Source organism: Haliotis rufescens, unplaced genomic scaffold, assembly GCF_023055435.1.
Source record: "Haliotis rufescens isolate VD_foot unplaced genomic scaffold, xgHalRufe1.0.p SCAF_26, whole genome shotgun sequence".
NCBI lineage: Eukaryota > Metazoa > Mollusca > Gastropoda > Lepetellida > Haliotidae > Haliotis > Haliotis rufescens.
The window spans coordinates 6,017,501-6,030,000 of record NW_025963957.1 but is presented as its reverse complement, the minus strand read 5'-3'; the positions used below and the strand labels follow the sequence as shown (position 1 = coordinate 6,030,000).

The window sequence follows — 12,500 nt, the reverse complement described above, 5'->3', positions numbered from 1 at the left end:
CAATGCCGAATCGTTGACGTTTGAAAGAGGGACAAAACAGTTGTCAGAAGTGGGATTCGAACCCACGCCGGGAGAACCCGACTGCGACCTGAACGCAGCGCCTTAGACCGCTCGGCCATCCTGACTGCTGGCAAACTGTACGCACGTCTATACAGTATAGCAGTGAGAGAGATATCAACTGCTTTGGATCCGAAAAAGGCACTCCAGCCTCATTGAAGATAATTTAGGTAATAACTCAGTTTGGACCTCTCAAAAAGCGGACACACTGCACATATATACTTCAAAGAATGTACCGTGAAAGGTTCATTGTATTTAAGTCAACGACAGCTGACTGTACCAGACCTCCATGTGCCAGTAAGAAATAGGACGATTAAAAAGGTTGGAGCCCCAATATTTTGCTGGTGTTGGATGCGATCAGTGTATTCTCAGTACATGTATTTATCCTAGTAACATATGTGTCGGGGGTATAGCTCAGTGGTAGAGCATTCGACTGCAGATCGAGAGGTCCCCGGTTCGATCCCGGGTGCCCCCTCTATACGATTTTTGGATAAAATCGTCATCAGCAAAGGCACAAGGAAGTCACACTCCAATACCTGTGGCAACATACCTGACACAGACAATCCCACTTTTGACAGAGAGCGTCTGTACAGTACATAAAGTGTGCAGCTAATTAGACACGATTCCAACTTTTGACTATGCATCCACAAAAACAAAATGGAAACGTTAATTCACAGCCAGCTAATTCTGACTGCATGGGATGGTCGTGATGTTCGCGGATTGAGAAACAATGCCGAATCGGTTACGTTTGAAAGAGGGACAAAACAGTTGTCAGAAATGGTCGTGATGTTCGTCGGTGACATTTCAAAGAGGGACAAAACAGTGTGTGTGTGTGTGTGTGTGTGTGTGTGTGTGTGTGTGTGTGTGTGTGTGTGTGTGTGTGCTCCCGCTCTCAAATACACTCTTTCCACTAGACTCTTTCTGTGAATTATTTACATGAATATTCACAAAGTTTTTCACAAAAATATTAATTTATTCATTGCTCAATCAACAATAGACATAATTTACAATTTGCTTCAAACAATTGTACCCATTAACAGGTAGCATTAGATGGCTTCGCAGATTCGATCACCTGAATCACAAGCTCTGTTACAGCCTTGAGTGATTTATTATACAGATCTACAGCCTCGATCTGGTATGTCATAGTCTGAGGGTCAAGGGTCGAGGCCATATCAGTGGTGACAACGACCCCTGTTTTTTCATTGATATGAAAATAGCCCTGGTCATCCCCTTTCATTGTGTAATGGTACACAGAGTCTCGCTCATCCACATTGTCAAACGCAAAGGGAGTCGCCACTACTGTTCGGGGTGGGAAGATATCCGACACCATGTGTTTGTATTTTGGCAGAGGAAATTTGGGTGGATTGTCGTTGATGTCATCAACGATAACACTAATATCTCTGGTGACATTGAATGGAGGTGTTCCTGTGTCTGTTGCTCGGACTTTGAAGGTGTAATATTTGGGTCCAAGGTCTCGATCTATACGTTCTGAGCACGTGATGGCACCGTCAGCTTCCACCTTGAAAGGCACTGGAAGAGAAACAGTGTTATTAACAGATGAGATAAAACAGTGGTATTAACAGATGAGATAAAACAGTGGTATTAACAGATGAGATAAAACAGTGCTATTAACAGAAGACTAACACTACTATGAATAGAAGACTGACAGTGTTATTAATGGAAGACTATCAGTGGTATTAACAGAAGCCTAACAGTGTTATTAATGGAAGACTAACAGTTTTATTAACAGAAGCCTAACAGTGTTAATAATGGAAGACTAACACTACCATTAATAGAAGACTAACAGTGTTATTAACAGAAGACTAACAGTGTTATTAATGGAAGACTAACAGTGTCATTAACAGAAGACTAACAGCGTTATTAATGGAAGACTAACACTACTTTTAATAGAAGACTAACAGTGTTATTAACAGAAGACAAAGAGTGTTAATAATGGAAGACTAACACTACTATTGATAGAAGATTAACAGTGTTATGAACAGAAGACTAACAGTGTCATTAATGGATGACTAACTGTTATTAATGGAAGACTAACAGTGTCATTAACAGAAGACTAACAGCATTATTAATGGAAGACTAACACTACTTTTAATAGAAGACTAACAGTGTTATTAACAGAAGACAAAGAGTGTTGTTAATGGAAGAGTAAGTGGATTTACACACTATGCACACTGTTTTTTGTACTTTTGTATCTCCATAAACACAAACACTTACAGTGGTATTAACAGAACACTAATATTGTTATTAATGGATGACTAAAAGTGTTATCAATGGAAGATTAACTGGTATTAACAGAATAGTAACAGTGTTAATAATGGAAGACAAACAGTGTTATCAATGGAAGACTAACAGTGGTATTAACAGAAGACAAACAGTGTTATTAACAGAAGAGTAACAGTGAGTGAGTGAGTGAGTATGGTTTTACGCCGCTTTTAGCAATATTCCAGCAATATCACGGCGGGGGACACCAGAAATGGGCTTCACACATTGTACCCATGTCGGGAATCGAACCCGGGTCTTCGGCGTGACGACCGAACGCTTTAACCACTAGGCAACCCGACCGCCCCAAGAGTAACAGTGGTATTAACAGAAGCCTAACAGTGTTATTAATGGAAGACAAACAGTGTTATCAATGGAAGACTAACATTGTTATTAACAGAAGACAAACAGTATTGTTAATGGAAGACTAACATTCTTATTAACAGAAGACTAACAGTGTTATTAATGGAAGACTAACAGTGGTATTAACAGAAGCCTAACAGTGTTATTAATAGAAGACTAACAGTGTCATTAACAGAAGACTAACAGTGTTATTAATGGAAGACTAACATTGTTGTTAATGGAAGAGTAAGCGGATTTACACACTGTTTTTTTACGTTTATATCTCCATAAACACAAACACTATTAAATCCATTCTTTAATATTCCAGCCAAGAATGAACTTCACACATATTACCAATGAAGGGTATCGAACCAGGGACCTAAGCATCATGAGCCAATGCTCTAACTATTAGGCAATCCAGTCACTCCTGCATAGCACCATAATTACTACAAATGAATACCCATATTGAATTTTCTACCATTGTTGAACTAACTGACAAACAAACAAACAAACAAGGATTCAGCCGGATGCCCACTAAACTGAGGCAGTTCCTAATAAGTTGTCATTACTTAGCCTAGCAAATGTTAATGGAAGACTTTAGCCTGGCAAATGTTAATGGAAGACTTTAGCCTGGCAAATGTTAATGGAAGACTTTAGCCTGGCAAGTGTTAATGGAAGACTTTAGCCTGGCAAATGTTAATGGAAGACTTTAGCCTGGCAAATGTTAATGGAAGACATTAGCCTGGCAAATGTTAATAGAAGACTTTAGCCTAGCAAATGTTAATGGAATGATAATGGAAGACTTTAGCCTAGCAAATGTTGATGGAATGTTAATGGAAGACTTTAGCCTAGCAAATGTTAATGGAAGACATTAGCCTGGCAAATGTTAATGGAAGACTTTAGCCTGGCAAATGTTAATGGAAGACTTTAGCCTGGCAAGTGTTAATGGAAGACTTTAGCCTGGCAAATGTTAATGGAAGACTTTAGCCTGGCAAATGTTAATGGAAGACTTTAGCCTAGCAAATGTTAATGGAATGATAATGGAAGACTTTAGCCTAGCAAATGTTAATGGAATGTTAATGGAAGACTTTAGCCTAGCAAATGTTAATGGAATGATAATGGAAGACTTTAGCCTAGCAAATGTTAATGGAATGTTAATGGAAGACTTTAGCCTAGCAAATGTTAATGGAATGTTAATGGAAGACTTTAGCCTAGCAAATGTTGATTAATTTTTCAGCCATGAACAAACAAACAAACATGCATGTCCTGCTGATCTCAGGCAGTGTGCAGCACCAACAAACAAACAAAGAAACAAGTCCTGCTGACCTGTGAAGAACTTTGCAACACCAACACACAAACAAACAAGTCACGCTGACCCGTGAAGAACTTTGCAACACCAACAAACAAACAAACAAGTCCTGCTGATCTGTGGAGCACTATGCAGCACAAACAAACAAACAATTGCAGGAATCTGTGAAAACAGATAATGTGATTTTTTTCACATTTTTTCAAGAAGCTAAAGGGATTAGATGCCCTATTTATTACAATATAGATCTTGATTATCAATAAGATCATGTTGACTGGGTGCCACCATTTTGTAGGAAGCAAATGCAATAGGAGGGACATAGAAGGGACATAACTCATATTAGCCACTGGTGGCGCTACGATCGATCCATCCCTCGTTCGGGAAGGGTTGAAACTGGACTTTTACCGTCACTTAACTCCCCTGCCTCAGGAAGATGTATGCAGCACCAACTGTTAATGCCAGTCTGATAACCAAAACCAACCGCTGTAGACACTTTGCTTCTCTTTATTCTTCCTCAGCTTACACCACTCACACAAAAACAACCTGTCACGCCGGCCGGCACATGCTCACACACTTTTTCACAACACAAGATTTTCCCAGGAGCCCCACTTCCGATATGCGCAGTTGAACTAGCTTAGCAGACGATATATCAAGCAACTCGGCCTACCTGTGGTGCCAGTGTGTAGAACCTCCAGCATCACACCACTGCTCCCATCCTTGTCCGCATCCACAACATTCAAGCGACCAACAACTGCTCCCACTGCAATCTCCTCCCGCGTTACAAACATCGTCTCCCCTTTGAAATCAGGGGGATGGTCGTTGAAGTCGAAGTAGGGTGCTCGGACTATGACCTTGGTCTGAGCTTTGCGCGAGGGGAAGCCGAGGTCTCGAGCCTCCACAGTCACCCTGTACACATCCTTGCGAGGCTTGGAGAAGAAACTTGGCAGCAGAATCAAGTCTCCTGTAATGTATCAGAAACAGTCTGACGTGTACCAGCCATGGGCTCAGTTGCACAGGGTGATCTATGCTCTACAACTACTATAAGTTTATGTTAAAGAAAAGCAGTTATAATTGTCCTAGCTCTCATATCGATTTGTGGAATAGGGCCTGATGATGAACACAAGTATTTACATAATGTCAACTGGGCTGTATCAAGAGTGAGTGAGTGAGTGAGTGAGTGAGTGAGTGAGTGAGTGAGTGAGTGAGTGAGTGAGTGAGTGAGTGAGTGAGTGAGTGAGTGAGTGAGTGAGTGAGTGAGTGAGTGAGTGAGTGAGGTTTAACGCCACTTTTAGCAAAATTCCAGCAACATCACAGCAGGGGACACCAGAAATGGGCTTCACACATTGTACCCATGTTGGGAATAGAACCTGGGTCTTAGGCGTGACGATCGAACGCTTTAACAACTAGGCTGGGATGAGGAGGCTAGAGGCTGTGTTTGAATAATGTGACTTCAGATGCATGGAATCTCAACGGCTCCTCGATATACCCTACTGAGCTCACCACCAGCTGAATCATTGTCTTCAAACTATTGGCAATTCTATTAACATAATCAGGTTATGTCAACATACATTTGACTGAACAATTGAAAACAGAAAACTTATCATCAGTGTTTGTAAGGCTGTTGTTCCAAAACCTGTCCCATAACCAACACAGTGTTGTGCAGTAATGTGACCTCTGAATGTGAACAGTTATAACACATAAGTAATATGATAAGCTTAATGTGGGAGGAAAGCCCGAAGTGATGCAGGTCTAAGACGTTTACCATTTACTGACAAACCTAGAAACATAATCGGGGTGAACCGGGATTTGAACCCACACTCATAGGTTTCTGGCTTGCCCAAGGGACGCAACTCTGCACAGCGAATTGTGACACCTTAGACGACTGGGCCACCCGTGCCCCCTGTATCAATAGTTATCAACATTTTCTGAGCTAGTGATTTTTCTTGTGTGAATGATTTTATGTATACTACTGTTTAAAAAAGAAGTTAAAGAACACTCAATGTGTTCATATGAGTATAGTTAATCTGTCATGGCTGGTGGGTATTGCCTTCCGATTGTGAGTGATCTTTAACTTGTTTTGGGTATATATGTATTTAACTGTCTAAATGAAAATAGGAGTTTACTGTGTTTCATCAGGCCAGGTATAGGTACACTTTGTCGCACGTTTCTCAGCCCCATGTTGGGCGCCAATGTAGAGGCCATAAAATTTCCGAGTCCCGTGTTGGGATTCGACCCATGGACCTTCTGACTTTATCCACATGACCAAAGAGGTTAACCCCGTCAGCAAGCTGACAAGGTAAGGATGTCATCTGTGGGATGACTCCACACCCTGGTACACAGGTCTGACATGTTTACCACTTGGTGAAACACATGAACACAAGATGGTGCTGACAGAAATGTGGAAACATAATCGGGATGAATCTGGTATTCGAACCAACACTCTTAACTTTCTGGCATGCCTAAGGGATGCAACTCAGCACAGTTAACTGCAGCACTTATGATGACTGGGCCACCTGCACCCACGCTTTACTGTAGTCACAGAGAAATCTTTTGTTTCATTTGTTATGACAAAAAACAGCAAAGAAAGATCGACAAAACTGACATAAAAGTGACATAACTAAAAAATTCCCACCTGTGTTGATATCAAGCTTAAACTTTCCCAGAGGGTTGTCCTGTAGAAGATAGAGCATCTTGTTGTTGGGCTCCGTGGCGTCGATGTCCCTGGCTACAACCTTCCCAGCAACGTCCCCAGCATTGACTACAGAAGGTAGTGTGAAGGTGAAGGTTGTCTCAAGGAATTCTGGGTAATTGTCATTGCTATCGGCAACATCTATGCGTAGGGTAGCAGTGGAAGATAGCCAGCTGAAGCTGCGATCTCTGGCCACGATCTGGGGCAAGTCAAGGAGAAGCTTTATCAAGGATATCTGCTGGTATGTTCACTAAATCGAAAGTTTAGGTGGTGGGGGAGGTGAAATCAGGCTTAACGTCATGTTCAAGATTGCACTTTTACAGTGGTTGGTTGGTTGGTTGGTTGGTTGGTTGTTTTACGCCACACTCAGATATATTCCAGCTATATCACGGTGGTCTGTATAAATAATCGAGTCTTGACCAGACAATCCAGTGATTGATATCATGAGCATCGATCCACGCAATTGAGATACGATGACATACATCAAACAAGTCAGCGAGCCTGACCACCCGATCCCGTTAGCCGCCTCTTACTACAAGCATAGTCGCCTTTTACGGCAAGCATGGGTTTCTGACGACCTATTCTACCCCAGATCTTCACAGGTCTTCATGTCTTGACTCCCATTATTCAGTTGGAGGTTTGTACAAATATTTTCTTTATACAAACATTGCACACCTCCAGAGCAAAATCTTTGAAGCAACATTAACAGAATCATATGAATATTCCTGACATAGCTATCAGTAGGATATTTTAGAGACCCAACCCATCTCTTCCAAATTACCTGGGAAAGACAAGTGGTTGAAGCTTTCGCTTGTCACACCTAAAACGTAATTCCTCACATGTGTACAAAGGGTGAAGCCCATTTCTGGAATTGCTGCGATATTGCTGGAATATTGCTAAAAGTGGCACAAAAACTCCTCACTCACTCCAACTTACCTTCATTTCAAATGCCTCGTTAAACTCTCTGTCAATAGAGCCAGGGGTTCTGACTGCCAGCTGGCCTGTGGCTGGGATGTATCGGAAGAACTTGCTGGCATATCCTTCCAGCTCTACCACGAAGTCCCGGTGAATCTCTGTCGCATCTCGGTCTATCACACTTATATTCCTGTCCTGATACACAAGGAAGCAATCAGTTCCCACGCTGATGATGGTTGTACACTGGTTTCAAACCCTTAGACTGCATAATGTACTGCAGTATGTGCATCCTGTGAGAGTGGAGTTTGGAGGAGTCGATCATAGCAGACAGAAGTGGAGTGGAGTGGAGTGGAGTGGAGCGGAGTGGAGTGGAGTGGAGTGGAGTGGAGTGGAGTGGAGTGGAGTGGAGTGGGTGGAGTGGAGTGGAGTGGAGGGGAGTGAAGTGGAGGGGAGTGGAGAGGGGGGAGAAGAGGGTAGTTTTGAGGAGTCGATCAGAGCAGACAGAAGTGGAGTGGAGTGGAGTGGAGTGGAGTGGAGTGGAGTGGAGTGGAGTGGAGTGGAGTGGATTGGATTGGATTGGAGTGGAGAGGAGTGGAGTGGATTGGATTGGAGTGGAGTGGAGAGGAGTGGAGAGGGGGGAGAAGAGGGTAGTTTTGAGGAGTCGATCAGAGCAGACAGAAGTGGAGTGGAGTGGAGTGGAGTGGAGTGGAGTGGAGTGGAGTGGAGTGGTGTGGAGTGGAGTGGAGGGGAGTGGAGAGGTGTGGAGTGGAGTGGAGTGGAGTGGAGTGGAGTGGAGTGGAGTGGAGTGGTGTGGTGAGGTGTGGAGTGGTGAGGTGTGGAGTGGAGTGGAGTGGTGTGGTGAGGTGTGGAGCGGAGTGGAGCAGAGTGGAGAGGGGGAGAAGAGTGGAGTTTTGAGGAGACGATAAGAGCAGACAGAAGTGGATTGGAGTGGAGTGGAGAGGATTGGTGAGGTGTGGAGTGGAGTGGAGTGGAGAGGGGGGAGAAGAGGGTAGTTTTGAGGAGTCGATCAGAGCAGACAGAAGTGGAGTGGAGTGGAGTGGAGTGGAGTGAGTGGAGTGGAGTGGAGTGGAGTGGAGAGGAGTGGAGGGGAGTGAAGTGGAGGGGAGTGGAGTGGGGGGAGAAGAGGGTAGTTTTGAGGAGTCGATCAGAGCAGACAGGAGTGGAGTGGAGTGGAGTGGAGTGGAGTGGAGTGGAGTGGAGTGGAGTGGAGAGGAGTGGAGGGGAGTGAAGTGGAGGGGAGTGGAGAGGGGGGAGAAGAGGGTAGTGAAGTGGAGGGGAGCGGAGAGGGGGGAGAAGAGGGTAGTTTTGAGGAGTCGATCAGAGCAGACAGAAGTGGAGTGGAGTGGAGTGGAGTGGAGTGGAGTGGAGTGGAGAGGAGTGGAGGGGAGTGAAGTGGAGGGGAGTGGAGAGGGGGGAGAAGAGGGTAGTTTTGAGGAGTCGATCAGAGCAGACAGGAGTGGAGTGGAGTGGAGTGGAGTGGAGTGGAGTGGAGAGGAGTGGAGGGGAGTGTAGTGGAGGGGAGTGGAGAGGGGGGAGAAGAGGGTAGTGAAGTGGAGGGGAGTGGAGAGGGGGGAGAAGAGGGTAGTTTTGAGGAGTCGATCAGAGCAGACAGAAGTGGAGTGGAGTGGTGTGGTGTGGAGTGGAGTGGAGTGGAGAGGAGAGGTGTGGAGTAGAGTGGAGTGGAGTGGAGTGGAGTGGAGTGGAGTGGAGTGGAGTGGAGTGGAGTGGAGTGGTGTGGTGTGGTGAGGTGTGGAGTGGTGAGGTGTGGAGTGGAGTGGAGTGGTGTGGTGAGGTGTGGAGTAGAGTGGAGTGGAGTGGTGTGGTGAGGTGTGGAGTGGTGAGGTGTGGAGTGAAGTGGAGTGGAGCGGAGCGGAGCGGAGTGGAGTGGAGTGGAGTGGAGCGGAGTGGAGTGGAGAGGAGTGGAGGAGAGTGAAGTGGAGGGGAGTGGAGAGGGGGGAGAAGAGGGTAGTTTTGAGGAGTCGATCAGAGCAGACAGGAGTGGAGTGGAGTGGAGTGGAGTGGAGTGGAGTGGAGTGGAGGGGAGTGAAGTGGAGGGGAGAGGAGAGGGGGGAGAAGAGGGTAGTTTTGAGGAGTTGATCAGAGCAGACAGGAGTGGAGTGGAGTGGAGTGGTGTGGTGTGGTGTGGTGTGGAGTGGAGTGGAGTGGAGTGGAGTGGAGTGGAGAGGAGAGGTGTGGAGTGGAGTGGAGTGGAGTCGAGTGGAGTGGAGTGGAGTGGAGTGGTGTGGTGTGGTGAGGTGTGGAGTGGTGAGGTTTGGAGTGGAGTGGAGTGGTGTGGTGAGGTGTGGCGTAGAGTGGAGTGGAGTGGAGTGGTGTGGTGAGGTGTGGAGTGGTGAGGTGTGGAGTGAAGTGGAGTGGTGTGGTGAGGTGTGGAGTGGAGTGGAGTGGAGAGGAGCGGAGTGGAGAGGGGGAGAAGAGTGGAGTTTTGAGGAGACGATCAGAGCAGACAGAAGTGGATTGGAGTGGAGTGGAGAGGATTGGTGAGGTGTGGAGTGGAGTGGAGTGGAGTGGAGTGGAGTGGAGTGGTGTGGTGTGGTGTGGAGCGGAGCGGAGTGGAGAGGGGGAGAAGAGTGGAGTTTTGAGGAGACAATTAGAGCAGACAGAAGTGGATTGGAGTGGAGTGGAGAGGATTGGTGAGGTGTGGTGTGGTGTGGTGTGGTGTGGTGTGGTGTGGTGTGGTGTGGTGTGGTGTGGTGTGGTGTGGTGTGGTGTGGTGTGGTGTGGTGTGGTGTGGTGTGGTGTGGAGTGAAGTGGAGCGGAGAGGGGGGGAGGGGAGTGGAGAGGGGGGAGAAGAGTGGAGTTTTGAGGAGACTGATCAGAGCAGACAGAAGTGGATTGGAGTGGAGTGGAGTGGAGTGGAGTGGAGTGGAGAGGATTGGTGTGGTGTGGTGTGGTGTGGTGTGGTGTGGTGTGGTGTGGTGTGGTGTGGTGTGGTGTGGTGTGGTGTGGAGTGGAGTGGAGTGGAGTGGAGGGGAGTTGAGAGGGGGGAGAAGAGGTTAGTTTTGAGGAGACTGATCAGAGCAGACAGAAGTGGAGTGGAGTGGAGTGGAGTGGAGTGGAGTGGAGTGGAGTAGAGCGGAGTGGAGTGGAGTGGAGTGGAGAGGAGAGGAGAGGAGAGGAGAGGAGAGGAGAGGAGAGGAGAGGAGAGGAGAGGAGAGGATAGGTGTGGAGTGGAGTGGAGTGGAGTGGAGTGGAGAGGAGAGGAGAGGTGTGGAGTGGAGTGGAGTGGAGTGGAGTGGAGTGGAGTGGAGTGGAGTGGAGTGGAGTGGAGTGGTGTGGTGTGGTGAGGTGTGGAGTGGTGAGGTGTCGAGTGGAGTGGAGTGGTGTGGTGAGGTGTGGAGTAGAGTGGAGTGGAGTGGTGTGGTGAGGTGTGGAGTGGTGAGGTGTGGAGTGAAGTGGAGTGGTGTGGTGTGGTGAGGTGTGGAGTGGAGTGGAGTGGAGCGGAGTGGAGAGGGGGAGAAGAGTGGAGTTTTGAGGAGACGATCAGAGCAGACAGAAGTGGAGTGGAGTGGAGTGGAGTGGAGTGGAGTGGAGTGGAGTGGAGTGGAGTGGAGTGGTGAGGGGGGAGAAGAGTGGAGTTTTGAGGAGTCGATCAGAGCAGACAGAAGTGGAGTGGAGTGGTGTGGTGTGGAGTGGAGTGGAGTGGAGAGGAGATGTGTGGAGTAGAGTGGAGTGGAGTGGAGTGGAGTGGAGTGGTGTGGTGTGGTGTGGTGAGGTGTGGAGTGGTGAGGTTTGGAGTGGAGTGGAGTGGTGTGGTGAGGTGTGGAGTAGAGTGGAGTGGAGTGGTGTGGTGAGATGTGGAGTGGTGAGGTGTGGAGTGAAGTGGAGTGGTGTGGTGAGGTGTGGAGTGGAGTGGAGTGGAGCGGAGTGGAGAGGGGGAGAAGAGTGGAGTTTTGAGGAGACGATCAGAGCAGACAGAAGTGGATTGGAGTGGAGTGGAGAGGATTGGTGAGGTGTGGAGTGGAGTGGAGTGGAGTGGAGTGGAGTGGAGTGGAGTGGAGTGGAGTGGAGTGGAGCGGAGCGGAGTTGAGAGGGGGAGAAGAGTGGAGTTTTGAGGAGACAATCAGAGCAGACAGAAGTGGATTGGAGTGGAGTGGAGTGGAGTGGAGAGGATTGGTGAGGTGTGGTGTGGTGTGGTGTGGTGTGGTGTGGTGTGGTGTGGTGTGGTGTGGTGTGGTGTGGAGTGAAGTGGAGCGGAGAGGGGGGGAGGGGAGCGGAGAGGGGGGAGAAGAGTGGAGTTTTGAGGAGACTGATCAGAGCAGACAGAAGTGGATTGGAGTGGAGTGGAGAGGATTGGTGTGGTGTGGTGTGGTGTGGTGTGGTGTGGTGTGGTGTGGTGTGGTGTGGTGTGGTGTGGTGTGGTGTGGTGTGGTGTGGTGTGGTGTGGTGTGGTGTGGTGTGGAGTGGAGTGGAGTGGAGTGGAGGGGAGTGGAGAGGGGGGAGAAGAGGTTAGTTTTGAGGAGACTGATCAGAGCAGACAGAAGTGGAGTGGAGTGGAGTGGACGGGAGTGGAGTGGAGTGGAGAGGAGAGGAGAGGAGAGGAGAGGAGAGGAGAGGAGAGGAGAGGAGAGGTGTGGAGTGGAGTGGAGTGGAGTGGAGAGGAGAGGAGAGGAGAGGAGAGGTGTGGAGTGGAGTGGAGTGGAGTGGAGTGGAGCGGAGCGGTGCGGTGAGGTGTGGAGTGGTGAGGTGTGGAGTGGTGTGGTGTGGTGTGGTGTGGTGTGGTGTGGAGAGGAGAGGAGAGGTGTGGAGTGGAGTGGAGTGGAGTGGAGTGGAGAGGAGAGGAGAGGAGTGGAGAGGAGTGGAGTGGAGTGGAGTGGAGTGGAGTGGAGTGGTGTGGAGTGGAGTGGAGTGGAGTGGAGAGGAGAGGAGAGG

The 12,500-nt window shown here is 47.8% G+C and overlaps 1 protein-coding gene and 2 non-coding genes across 3 annotated transcripts in view; 1 reads left to right on the top strand and 2 right to left on the bottom strand.

Annotated features, from left to right (window-relative positions):
• Nucleotides 1-41: 41 nt before the first annotated feature.
• Nucleotides 42-125, bottom strand: Trnal-cag. The gene has a single exon. It is a non-coding gene; the product is annotated as a tRNA-Leu (tRNA).
• A 335-nt stretch (nucleotides 126-460) lies between these two features.
• On the top strand, nucleotides 461-532 carry Trnac-gca. Its single transcript has one exon. It is a non-coding gene; the product is annotated as a tRNA-Cys (tRNA).
• Nucleotides 533-1,006: 474 nt separating this feature from the next.
• The window catches only part of LOC124147332 (protocadherin Fat 1-like), a 159,776-nt gene continuing 148,282 nt past the window's right edge, over nucleotides 1,007-12,500 (bottom strand). The window contains exons 79-82 of the mRNA XM_048402375.1: nucleotides 7,611-7,784; nucleotides 6,618-6,873; nucleotides 4,653-4,946; nucleotides 1,007-1,587 (exon numbers count right to left, since the gene is read on the bottom strand). Coding sequence (XP_048258332.1) covers nucleotides 1,091-1,587; nucleotides 4,653-4,946; nucleotides 6,618-6,873; nucleotides 7,611-7,784 — 1,221 coding nt within the window. The 3' untranslated portion in view covers nucleotides 1,007-1,090. The remainder of the gene's footprint in view (nucleotides 1,588-4,652; nucleotides 4,947-6,617; nucleotides 6,874-7,610; nucleotides 7,785-12,500) is intronic.